At 47.2% G+C, this 12672-nt stretch overlaps 1 protein-coding gene across 14 annotated transcripts in view; it reads left to right on the top strand.

Annotated features, from left to right (window-relative positions):
- The first annotated feature begins 333 nt into the window (after window positions 1-333).
- MTSS1 (MTSS I-BAR domain containing 1) overlaps window positions 334-12672 on the top strand; it is a 160123-nt gene continuing 147784 nt past the window's right edge. For all 14 annotated transcript variants that reach the window (XM_053558869.1, XM_053558866.1, XM_053558874.1 and 11 more), the window contains exon 1: window positions 334-968. In XM_053558869.1, coding sequence (XP_053414844.1) covers window positions 897-968 — 72 coding nt within the window. In that variant the 5' untranslated portion in view covers window positions 334-896. The remainder of the gene's footprint in view (window positions 969-12672) is intronic.

Below are 12672 nucleotides of genomic sequence, written 5' to 3'. Positions count from 1 at the left end.
CTTAGCAGGCTACCGTTCAAGTCCCTGGGGAGCGGCGGGGCAGCCTCTGTCCCGGGCGCTCGCAGCCATTGTAGGGTGGCTGCTCGCCTGGCTGGGTGCTGACACTGCCTCTCCGCGCAGTGACCCGAGGCCTGGGACGGAGGGGGTGGCACACGGTGTGCCCTGAAGGCGAAGGCTCCGGCCCAGAGCTTTCCGCGCTGTAGCCCGCCAGCCGCTCCTCTCTGTTCCCCGGCGCGCGCTCCCAGCCCCGCCCGCGTGCGGCGGACGCACGGCCCCGAGCGCGCGCCCTCCCCGCGCCCCCGCGGCGGACGCACGGCCACGAGCGCACGTGCGCGCCCGTGGAACGTCCCCGGGAGCCCAGCCAGAGCGAGCGCCGGGGCCGGGCGCGCAGTAGTGAAAAGGAGGCGGCGGCCGCAGCTGCGAGCAACAGATCCGGGCGCTGCGAGTAGACCCGCTCTGCTGTTTGGCGATTCTTTTTTTTTTTTTTCTTAATTTCAAAAAATTTACTCAATTTGAAAATCTTGCATTTTTAAATGGCGCTGGCCCCAGGTCAGCGGGCGGTTTTCTTTGCCTCAAGATGGGCTTTGCCGTTTCCGTCGTGGGCACCAGTGGTGGCCTGATTGTCAGTCTTCTCCCGGCGTTTTTAAGGCCAGGAGTCGAGCGCTGCATGTAGGCGAATCGCCCTGCAGAGCGGTTTGGCTTTTTTAAATTATCGCTGTTATTACTTTGGGCAGAGAACAGTCGATCTCGTGCACGACGTCCTCGCTGCAGAAGAGGCTGCTAGTCGGAGGTGGGTCGCTCCGAGGGTGAAATTCCTCCCGGGGTGACCAAGCCCCGGCCCCGCGCGCAGTCCAGCGGCCCCGCGTGTGTGTCCTCCCCCTGCCCGCGCCGGGAAAATGGAGGCTGTGATTGAGAAGGAATGCAGCGCGCTCGGAGGCCTCTTCCAGACCATCATCAGCGACATGAAGGTAGGACGCCAGGGCTGCCGCGCACTGACCTGGCGGAGGTGCTTCGCCTCCACCCCGGGCCAGCCGTCTGCCCTTGCTTGCGTCGTGGCCGCTGGCCACCTGCGGAAGCTTCCGGCCCGGGTGTCACCTGCTTACTCGGGACGCTGCTCCCGGCTCTGCTGGGTCGACGGGCGGGCGGTTTCTCTGGGGGTGTGTGATGCCCCCTGCCCTGGCCCCGTTCATTGTCAGGGGGGCGGCACCGTCTCGTTCCCATAGAGGCTCAGGGCCCCGGCTCCAAGTTTTCCATTGTCTGTCCCTGAACTGAGTGTCTTCGTCCCGCGAGGGCTGGATGCCTGGGCGGACACCTGATTCCCCCGGGTCAGAGCGCCTGGCGCGGTGGCGGGGAGAGAGTAGGGGCTCTGCCTGGCCGCTGGAAGGAGTCCCCCAGTCTGGAAGACTGGGAGGGAGGTTCCTCCCTCCTAGGCTTTCAGGTCTACCAGGAGTGGGGGGATCTGAGGAAACTAGTTATTAATTAGGCTGCTCTAAAGCAGGGGAATGTGTGCTTGCCTTCCCTCAGCCCTCCCCGGGGGGCGCAGAGCAGAAGTTCCTGGGGCAGCCTTGCTGGGGTGCCTCCTTCCACCAGCTTAGGCTCCCAGACCGAAGGCAAGATTGGGGCCCCTTAAACAACCGTATCCTGCCTTTCCAAGCACACACATACACAGACACACAGTCATACTCTTCTCTTTTCAGGTTTTCTCTTGGAAGGATTGTGAAGATGTGTGTGTCGCGCGCGTGCGTGTGTGCGCGTGCGCGTGTTGGGGGCGGGGAACAACACCCTGGCTTTTTCCTGCAAAGGGTGGGACTGGGGATAACCTGATCCTCTGATGTGGATTTTCTGGTGCATAGAAATAGACCAGAGCCCTTGATACTCATTCAAAAGGAAATACAGCCAGCCGCGGGAGCTGGCTGGAGGTGGGAATTGGGGGTGGTGAGGGAATTTTTTTTTATTTGTATTTAGGGAGCTTCTCTTTGGCTCTAGCCCAGCCCTAGTTTGCCTCAACAGATCCAGATCCGGGGAGGTGGTGTTTAATTAAAAGGTCGGCTTCCAAACCGAGTGGGCAGGTTTGGAAAGCCGTGCAGCCAGTGGGTGTGGACAGCCCCTCTTCAGCCGCTGCCTGGGCGCCTGGAGGAGCTTTTGTCTGATGAAGTATAAGGTTTGGAGAGGCTTGGTGCCTCTGAGGTGGACTTTGGGAAAGAATGCTCAGCTGTCATGGCCTGCTTCCCCCTTTTAGAACCAACTGCCACCTCACCTAGGGTGAACTTTTCAGGTGCCTCTGTCCTGGGCTTGTCCATTTTGAAATCCTTCCACAGAGCTTGTGCATTTTGTCAGAAATTGATATTTGTGTAGCATAATCTGCAGCCAGACCCAGCTGGCCTAGGAATGCTTCTAATCCAGCCACTTGGAATTAGATGGATTATTCCCTGTTCGGAGACAACCCTTTCCATTCTTTTGCCTCCAAACCACATTGAATTATTTTTTTTTTTTTTAAGTTTTTTTTTTTTTTTTTTTTTTGTAGAGACAGAGTCTCACTTTATGGCCCTCGGTAGAGTGCCGTGGCCTCACACAGCTCACAGCAACCTCCAACTCCTGGGCTTAAGTGATTCTCTTGCCTCAGCCTCCCGAGTAGCTGGGACTACAGGCGACATTGAATTATTAAAGTGGCCTTTTGAGACAAAGATTGGTGCCCCTCCTCAGACTCCAGTATTAATTGTTAATTTATATTCTACAGTCCTTATATAGATTATAGTCAAACAAGATTTGGTTTGAGGCACGAACAGTATTTTCTGGTCTCAGGGGAGGAATTTAAGAAACGTTGGTAAAGCTGCTTGTGTTTTTTTTGAGGAGACAAATGGATGTTTCCCGACCCTCAGTAATAACGAGGAGCCTAGTGATTTAACCAATCTGCCCACTGCAGTCCCGGAGTGATCACACCTGGAGTTTTTCTCTCTTTGTTCTTTAATCCAAAATCCAGTCAGTTCTTCCCATTCACTGGTTAGAATACAAAGCCCTTCAGAAGGTGGCCCAGCTGTCTTCCTTTTCACCTGCCATCCTGTGACTGCTGGGCAGTATGCCCTAGCTGGGGATTCTTGGGTGCTAAGGTGGTGTTTTCCCCCTCTGCAAGGTTCCAGTTAAAAATAAAGCCTTTTTATTTAATGCCCATAAGTGCTGAACCTAGTTTGTGGGTCTTGATCTCTTTCCCTTTGAGTTTACTGGGCTTGTTCACTATCCTGTGGGGAATCATTTATTTTGAAGTTTTTTGTTTTGTTTTAGCAGTAAGATTTTAAAAGCAAGGTGGAGTGGAAGACTAAAATGTGCCTTGGGTTCTGCAGAATTTTAGACTTTTGGGGAGTAGAGAGATAAGGAAGTGACTGATTTCCAAGATTGCTTATACATAAGACATTTGCTGTATATTTTTCATGGAGTTTTCTTAGAAGACTTCTTCATAGATTAGATGGCAAAGACAATTTAAAAGGGAATGAAAATCATTTTAAAATTTGGGAATATGGGATAAGCAGTGTATAGCGTGCAGATGCAGTAAGCCACTAGCTGTAAAAGTCAGTTTTTAATATCTGAAATAAGCTGACTCTCTAATGACCTGCTTATCCTCTTTTTCTCTGCAGGCTGCAGGGAAGGGTCCATAGCTGGTTTGTCTGGGAAAACAGTAGTCTATTTTATTACAACTCCAGTGATGGATTTGTAATACCTTTGGTCACCTTTCTGTTTGCTTTAGGGAGAAGCATAAATGTTGAAAACCCATTTGGAATGCCATCTTGATAAAATTTTTAAGTTATTTTGCTCATATAATGTTGGACTGGGGTGAAAAAAGGGAAAGGAAAATGGTTTTATTAGTAGCATTTGATTCTCTAAAGCAGCACAGGAAGGGAGTCAGTTTCCTCTTTGGAGGAAAAAAAAGAAAACAACAAAAAAGGGAATAATTTCAAGGCCTTGCACCATCCGTCTTCTGAAACCAAAAGAATCTCAAGACATAGAAAAGCTGGAGCAGATTCTTTCTGTTTTCTTCTAAGATACTTCATCTAAGTCCTGAGCTATCTATCAGGATGTGTGTTTTATTTTTTTCAGGGGATAGGGTATAGAAGAAATCCTGACTTTTCTTCCATTGGGATCTAGCACCATGTAAAAAAGCAAGCAGCAGCTGTTAAAATAACTTATTGATTCTTTGACTAGAGGAAACGTGGTTTTCCTCCTTTATTCTACCCTGCTGTGGTGGTGGTCCCTAGTGAATGGTGGTGTGCAAAATCGCTTACTGGCTGCCTTTCCTTCCATCCACGTAAATCACCCATCCAGCCGTCTGGTGTGAGTTGGTCCCAAAGAAAAGGGGAGACAAGATACTGGGGAGGCTGCAGGGAAGGGTCCATAGCTGGTTTGTCTGGGAGAACAGTAGTCTGGAAGTGGCTGTTGACTGCCTTCTGATGTGTAGACAATGCTGACTGCCTAGAATCTTTTCGGAATTTTTATCCCAAGTCCTGGGAAGGGTGGGATATATGCTTCAAAGAGATTTGTGCCCTTGCTTTTAAGCAATGGAACTGGCATAGTATTTGGTGACGTTGGAGGAGTTTTTAAGATAGGAGACTTTGGTGGCCAAACTTGAGGGAAGCTCACCTTGTGGATGACTTTCTTCTTTTAATACTTAACTTGGCTTGGAAAAACAAAAAAAGGTTGGATGCTAAAATCAAATATTTTTCCTCGCCCTTGTTGCTCAAGAATCAGCATGTCCAGGAGCTGAATTGGACCTGCAGCAGGGAGAACTTTGTACAAGGTTAGGAGAGTGTGTTCAGGGGTTATGTGATGTGACTGGGGTGAAAAAAACCCCAAGCACACCTGATTCCTCCAGCCCACATGTCACTTTAGACAGAGGTGTCCTATTACCAGCACCTGTGTGGAGCAGAATAGGAGCCTTGTTTTGTTCTTCCCTGCCACCCCACCCGTTTGCCACCAGTATCCTCTCCTAAGTTCTGCCAAAAATTAGAACTGCTAAAGGGACTTCTTGAATTCCATGGAAATCTTTTTATGGTTTGGCATGCCATGAGATTTTCCCTTGCTTATCATAATATCAAGAATGTAGGTAGTCGGTCCAGGGCTGGATACTAATTTCAGCATTGTTTTTGTCCTTCATTTCTTTGGGATTCCTGTCAGAGGGGAGGTTGACTTCCTTCCTGTTTGTTGAGGGCCTGCTGTGTGGATGATCTTTTGCCAGGCCCTGCCCTTGCAGAGCTTCTTGTCCCATGGGCCGTGAACAGATGATGTCAATATGACATGGTGGCCTTGAAGAAAGGTCCTATGGTCCTGCTTGGGGAAAGCCTCAGGACCTCCCTTTGATGCTTTAAAAAAAAAGTTTTCTCTAGGAAGATACTGAAAACCCAGCCAAGGCCTCAGCCAGGTGCTCTGAGGGAGGTGGGCTGCTGTCTGCAAATGATGACAGCTACACAAAGGCGGGACAAGCAGAGCCCTTGTAAAGGACAGATGGGCCCCATGTTGGCTTTTCTCTCAGCAAATGGTTGTGTTTGGCTAGGGTTTTACGGCTTCCTCATTTTGGGCCTGTGGGAGAAGAAGGTGAAGTAAAGATATCATAAAATTGACAGCAGGAACTGCCTGGAATGGGGCCTGTTCAGAGGTTTAGGGCCTCGTCTGTCAATCTTTTTTGGTTTTATGGTGCACATCTTGTAGTCATGGTTTGGAAAGAAGTCATTTTTGATCTTGGCTTGGGTATTTCTTTGGGAAAACCTCTTACATAATAAATACCATTTTATCAAATTGTTCAGAAGGGTGGGGAACCTGCAGCCTCAAGGCCCATGTAGCTCTCCAGATCCCTAAATGTAGCCCCTCAACTCAATCCAAATTTCCCAACTCCTTTATTAAAGGGATTTGTTCTGTAAAACTTGGATTCAGTCAAAAGGTCATGCTCAAGGTGGGGACCTACTTATTAAGCCACTGGTGGCCCCAAGGCTGCAAAAATTGTTGCTTTATGCAGTGAAGCTTTGTGTTCTGAAATTCCGCAGTTTATAATGCCCCAGATGGAGAGAGGGGGTCATTCCTAGGTCCTGGTTTCCAAGGGAGGTAAGCTGAGTTTGGATTTTGTCTGGTTCAGCCATCACCCGGTTCTTACTGGAGTAACATATAGTCATTCTACAGTATTTATTGAGCATCAGCTGTATTGCAGCCACCAAATTCAGTGTTACTATTGCAGTAAGTAAAAATACAGAATTTCCAGTTAAATGTGCATTTCAGATGAATGACGAGCAATTTTTTAGTGTATAAGTATGTTCCAGGCATAGCTGTGTCTTCTCAGCAGCTGACCTCTTGCTCTTTGAACTCTTTTTTTGCATCTTGATCATATGGAAAAGCTAAAACGATAACTGTCAGTTTGGCTAGCTCACGCGAGGTTATTAAAATGCTTAGAGGTGAAAAGGTTGAAACTATTGATCCATTAGATGCTTTATCTACAATTTTCGTCTGGGCTTTTTCCATCTTCACAGGCATGGGTGAGAGCTGGCAAGGTTCCTTATGTAGTGAGACCATTTAGATGTTCAAACTGGGTACAGAAAAATGACATCATTTTGAGTTCCCCATTTCTTTTCGGAATTGCCTTCAGGACACTTCCCCCCCACACCCACACCTCTGTAGGAACAAAGAATTACTTCTCCCCAAACCAAAAAAAAGCCAAGGACAGATGTAGCTGCTTAGGACATCAGACCATAACTATTTGAGGCCCCTCAAAGGGAACTGACTGATGCCTTAACCGTTTAAGTCAGATTTGCAGATTGCGCTGCCGATACAGCCTTATTAAGTAGCAAACCGGAGAGGAAAACAGGAGTAAATTAATTGGCTGAGCATTAAGGAAGCCCATTGTTTTTGATTGCTAAGGTTCTCCCTTGAATTAGCTGGAGACTGCAGAAGGTTTTATCCGAGTATGTTACACCAAAACAAATCAAAAACAACCAAAAAACAAAATATAAAAAGTAATTTTTCAGTGCAGAATCTGTTCCAGAGCCTACCTCTCAGCGCCTGGAAGGCCTTGGCATGCGGCTCTGTCTCCTCTTGCTTCATTTAGATGGAGGTGGCTGTGTTTTTACCTAACGGAACAAATGTGTGGGATCTGGTTGTTTAAAATGTGGTGGCATGCCACTTGGCACATAGTAGGTGCTCAGTGTGCATCACATGCTGTGAGAAGGGGGCAGAAGACTTGGGGACCTACTGTGTGCTAGGCATTGTGCTAAGTGCTTGGTGAGCATGATGTCATGTCATGAGGCTGAGAGGGATTCAGTAACTTGTCTAAGGCCATGGGGAGGTAGAGCTGGTGCTCAGATCTTAGCCTATTTGGCCCAGAAGCTGGAGCTCTGTAGAGTGTGTCTAACAAAGTGGGAGTATGAAGTTGACATGAGATGCCTATTGGGGGTAGGCAGCTTCCCCATTTGTGGAAATTGTTTCATTTATGACGCGTTCACACACTGTGGCTTCCTTCCCTTTCCCACTTACCAGTCTTCTCCATTGGACAACTTGGCATCCCTCCCCCTTTCCTCTCCCTCCCTAGGGTGTGCAGAAGGCAGAGAAGCTTTGGGGCCAGGCTCAGGTTCATCTTCTCAGTGTCATTCCTTGTCCCTACACAGTATGTGGAGTCTTTTCAGTAGCTGGCCATGGGTCCTGGGGGTCTGTTGGTCCCTGAGGTAGGGCGACTCTGCTAGACTGGCAGCCCCCTCCCACTGCCATAATTATCTGAGTTAACTAAGTTCATCCAGAGTTCAAGTGACTCCTGCAAGAGAACTCCTTACCTTGAACTTGTTTTGCGTCCAGCCCTGGTGCTCTTGTAAAAGAGCTTTCTGTGTTTAATTATGTCCCGGTAGCCCTTCGTTTGGGCTGAGTTGGTAGAGCCATTACAACTGTGTTTGCGGTAGTCGATGGACTGACCAAGAAAAATCCTTCCTGTGCTGATTCTTGGCATATACAGCTTTGGTCATAGTTTCTAAGTGGTTTTTCTTTTCCTGTCTAGTTTAAGAGGGGTGAAAAAAAAAATCCAGTGCGTGCCTTTTGAGCCATGTGCCTTTTTGTTTGCTTTCTTCCTCTCAAAGAACCAGCAGCAGAAGTTTCAACTCACTCAACATCAGCACCCATTGTGCCTGAGTCTCCCTTCTCTGCCGCCTCCCACGTGACCACGAGACAGGGGCCTCCGGTGGCTGCAGGAATGGGTCTTGCTAGAGAGGAGGTCCTGGCAGGTATACTTCTTCTGGTAGAATGGGCATGGATACGGGGAAGGGCCCTTTGGGTTCCCTGGGAGCTGGAAGGTGCTGATGCCTGTGCCCCACTCTCCAGAGGCTGTGATTCAGTGCTCTGGGGTGTATCCTGGGCCCTAGGATTTTGTAAAGCAGCCCCGGTAATGCTAGTGTATATCCAGGGCAGAGAACCACTGAGCTACCCTAAGTCTCCCCCTTGCACAATTTCAGCCCTGCAAAGTGTTTTCTCCGTCTTAACCTAAGTCTGAATAGAAGCACCTTCATATAGTTGCGCAACAAGAATATATTGACACTGCTGAAGTCTGTGCTTAATGATGGTCAAGATGGTAAATTTTGTGTTATGTGTATTTTAGCACAATTGAAAATAAAAATAAGACAAACTTAGGCGAAATGTTAAGGTACGTAAAATGAAATAGAAAAACAAACAACAAAAACATGTTTGGAATATTTTACTGTGTTTTATTGAACTATAACAGTTCTGTCTGGTATAGTTTTATACAGTGATGGAAATTGCCAGATACATGGTCCACTACCCACATGTGACTGTCAAGGACATGAAATGTGGCTGGTATGACCAAGGAACTGAATTTTTTTTATTCTTTTTTTTTTTTTTTTTTTTTTTGAGACAGAGTCTCAAGCTATCACCTTGGGTAAAGTGCTTGGTGTCACAGCTCACAGCAACCTAAGACTCTTGGGCTTACGTGATTCTCTTGCTTCAGCCTCCCAAGTGCTGGGACTACAGGCACTGAGCACAACGTCCGGCTATATATTTTTTGGTTGCAGTTGTCATTGTTAGTTTAGCTGGCCTGGGCTGGGTTCAAACCCGCCAGCCTCAGTGTATGTGGCCGGCACCCTACCCAGTGAGCTACAGGTACTGCCCTTTATTCACTTTTAGTTTATTTAAATTTAAATAGCCATATATAGTTGGTGGCCACTGTACTGAACAGTGCAGATCTGTAACTTGTCGATAAATAAAAATAGTGTGCTTGCTTTTTGGCACAGCTTCCTGCCTATCTGTTACATCCTGCTGGCCAGAACACTGCCTCTAAACCCCTCCTGTAGAAATTCTGGTGCTACTGCTGACTTTGGAGTCAAAGGGGTCTGATTTCAAATCCCGTGGGCAAGTTAATCTCTCTGACCCTCAGTTTCCTTTTCTGTAAAATGGGTCTAATGAATTAACCACCTTAGAGGATTTTGAGAATTCTGAAATGTGCTATCATATATGAAGGTTTTCACATGGTGCCTGAGACATGTTGCATTGAAATATCAGCTAATTTTATTATTCTGTCTTGTAGACTTGGGGATGAAGTATTTTGAGGTCTTAAAATCAGTGTAGTAATTATCTCCATCACTTCTTAGGGCCAACACTGCCCCACCTTTAAGGAGCTGTATTTAGTTAGTGCTTGCAGTGAAGTTGTCTGGAAATGAAATAGAGGTTTTCTTTCTTGCTAAATAAATCACTCCTGAGTTCATTGTGACAGTCAGCTTGTCCAACTTGGCCTATTTGCATTTGGTTTCTCTGTTTGTAACCGCCCACTATCTGTTTATAAGGATAGGGGAGGATGGGGTCCTTGGCAAGGGTGCTCAGGGCATTTAACGGTTTAGGAAAAGAAAAGTCTATTTTAGAAATGCTAAGGCCAAGGGGACAGGAGTTGCTTTTGCAAAGGCCATCTTTTTCTGTCTATATCCTTTGAGTTCCCTTTTTCCAGTGTGACCACTAGGGAAAGTGGCCCTCACTTGCCTCTCGTCTTCAAGTATCAGCAGCTGTGTACTGAACCTTTGTCCCCTCCAAGGACTTGGTTGTATTTGGTTCTGTCAAGTGTGGCTCCCTTGCCTCAGCCTGGGATATGAGGACCCCAGTGATTTGGCCCCTCGCTTCCTTGAACACATCCTGTGTGCCCGCTTTGCTCCTGCAGCGTGTCTGTCCCGTCTCTGCTGTTGCTGCCTGTTGAAATCCTTCTCATCCTTCAAGGCTCCATCAGAAAGTGACCTCCTGGTCTCTCTACCTTCCTCCAAGCTGATATCTTTAAGGCATTTTCACATTCTTTGTTGATTCTATCTAGTATCATATGCTCCCTTAAAAAGTGGTTGCCCTGGGGCTTTGAAGCCTGGCTCTGCCACTTCCCAGCTCTATCCTGTACGGGTCACTCAACTTCCTGAGCCTCAATTTTCTTATCTGTGAAATGGATGAGGGGATGAATAATACTTCCTCTTAAAGTTGTTAAGTATTAAGTGAGAAAATATATGTAAAGGGCTTTGCATGAAATAAGTGCTAAGTGAATGTTTTGAGTATCCACCTGAGCTTCCCTAGTAATTCCTAGCAGAGTACCAAGGCTGTCGTCGCATCACCATGGCTTTTGCATCAAATGTGGATGTTTCAGAGAACAGGAGAAACCTATGTCTTCACTTTGATGATGCAATAGACAAGAGTGCAGTGCTTTTCAGCTTTCAGCATGTAAGTAATTTGAGAGACCACGGTACATATAGTCAACAAATATGATGTGGGGCACTGCTGGGTGGTGGAGATACACATTTGCCTCTGAACAAGATAGATAGTTCTTGGCCTAAAATGCCCCATCTAGAAGAGAGGCAGGCAATTAACTAGAATTCAGTGTGATCTGTGCCATGATAGAGCTCAGCCTGAGATTGTGTTGGGACTCTGGGGAGAGCCTCTGATTCCTATTTGGGGTGGAAATAGAGTTCTGGAAGACTCTTGGCCTAGGTGACACTCAAGCTGAAAACCAAGTTTTAATTAACAAGCATTTATGTGCCTCCCAGAAACTATGCTAAGTGCTTGACAAAAACTTTTTAATCTCCTGATGACCCAATGAGGTAGTTACAGTTAATTATTATAGATCCCATTTTATAGATGGGGAAACTGAGGTGCAGAGAGGTTAAGCCATTTCCCCATGTTATACAACTAGGAACAGGCAGAGCTGAGAATTGAATCCAGGCATTCTGGCTTCTGGGGCTGTGTTCCTTTCCAGCATGCTGGGCTGTCTCTTACAGCACAGCATTTTAGATTCTGTAATGGGTGTATCTTATCAATGTCTTTGATTACTCCATCTATACCATTACGACTCAGGAAGAGCCAGGTAAAACACACGAAAATCTAAGACTTGTCTCTGAGCCTCTTCCAGAAGCGCAATGGGTCTCCCTCTAATTAAAGGGGGAAAGGACCTGGCTGTTGACATGAAGCTGCTGGGCAACTGGCTCACCCTAGCTAGTGCCTCTACCTTGTCAGCACAGAGAACTGTGCGCAGAGCTGTGGGGGGTGAGACCTCAGGGTCTGATACCACTGTCCAAAGTGGCAGTCACACGACATGTGTTTGTTTTGCTGGAGAAACTCCTCTGCCAAGGGTTGTCCCCTGTCCCCTGTAAGGGCTCTGCACCCCACATGACTAAGTGCAAAACAGGAAGGGGGGAGATATTTGCAGCAGGAGGCTGGAAATGCTTGGGGATTAGTTCCCAGGGAGACCTCACTTCTGAGGCCAGGCTGGGCTCCTGCAGCTGAGCGAATAGCCATTAAGGAAGTCTTTGAGTTTGGTTTAATGGTCCCTTTTTGTTTTGAAGTGACTGTTTACTGAACCTTCAAAGCTGGCTCTGCAGCAGGATGTGATCGAGGGCCTGAGTAATTGGATGAGGCACCCCAATAGGAAGCAGGTCGAGGGGCGCAGAGCCAGGAGTAGCCCATGGCCAACTGCTGGAGGGACTGAGGGCTTCCCGCAACCAGAAGTAGACCTAGAGCAAGAGTCCCCTGGAACCTGGCCTCTTTGATATTGTCCTGGCCTTAATTAGGAGCACCCTAATTAAGTCACTGAGGAGGCAGCTTTTTTCTAAAAAAAAAAAAATTAGCAAATGTTTTGAGAGCATTCCATGAGGGATTACTTTTCAGAGATTATGTAAGTAATGTAAAGTTAATGGGAGAGAAACTAGGAACTTGAGTTAAGTAAAAAATAAGTCACCACACCCCTTGATTACAAAGTGGGTTACGTGCACACACTCACAAGCACGTATTTTAAACAAAGGGTCACGCGGCCTGGGCGATATCAGAAATTCTTTCTTCCCTGAGCCATCCAATGTCCTTGCCTTTCTTTGTGTGTCTTTCTAAGTAAGGTCAGTTTTAATAGCCGTGTAGTGGTGCATTGTTTTGGATGTCTATGATTCATTTGGTCAACACTTATTTAAGGGCCTACTGTGTGTCAGGTACAAACAGGCATGAACAAAATGGACCCAAATCCATGCCCTCTAAGGACATCTAGTGGAGTGTTGGTGGGGGGGAGCAGAGACAAATGGACTAAATCACTTGGACATTAGAAGGATCTGTGTGCCATAGGGAGATAGCAGTGCTGCTGTATTTGAGTAGAGTGGTTAGGGAAGGCCTCACAGAGAAGGTGATACTTGAGAAATAATTTGT

This window comes from Nycticebus coucang, chromosome 13 (genome assembly GCF_027406575.1).
Source record: "Nycticebus coucang isolate mNycCou1 chromosome 13, mNycCou1.pri, whole genome shotgun sequence".
NCBI lineage: Eukaryota > Metazoa > Chordata > Mammalia > Primates > Lorisidae > Nycticebus > Nycticebus coucang.
Note: the sequence above shows the minus strand (reverse complement) of the source record. Positions and strands in the feature narration are given on the sequence as shown.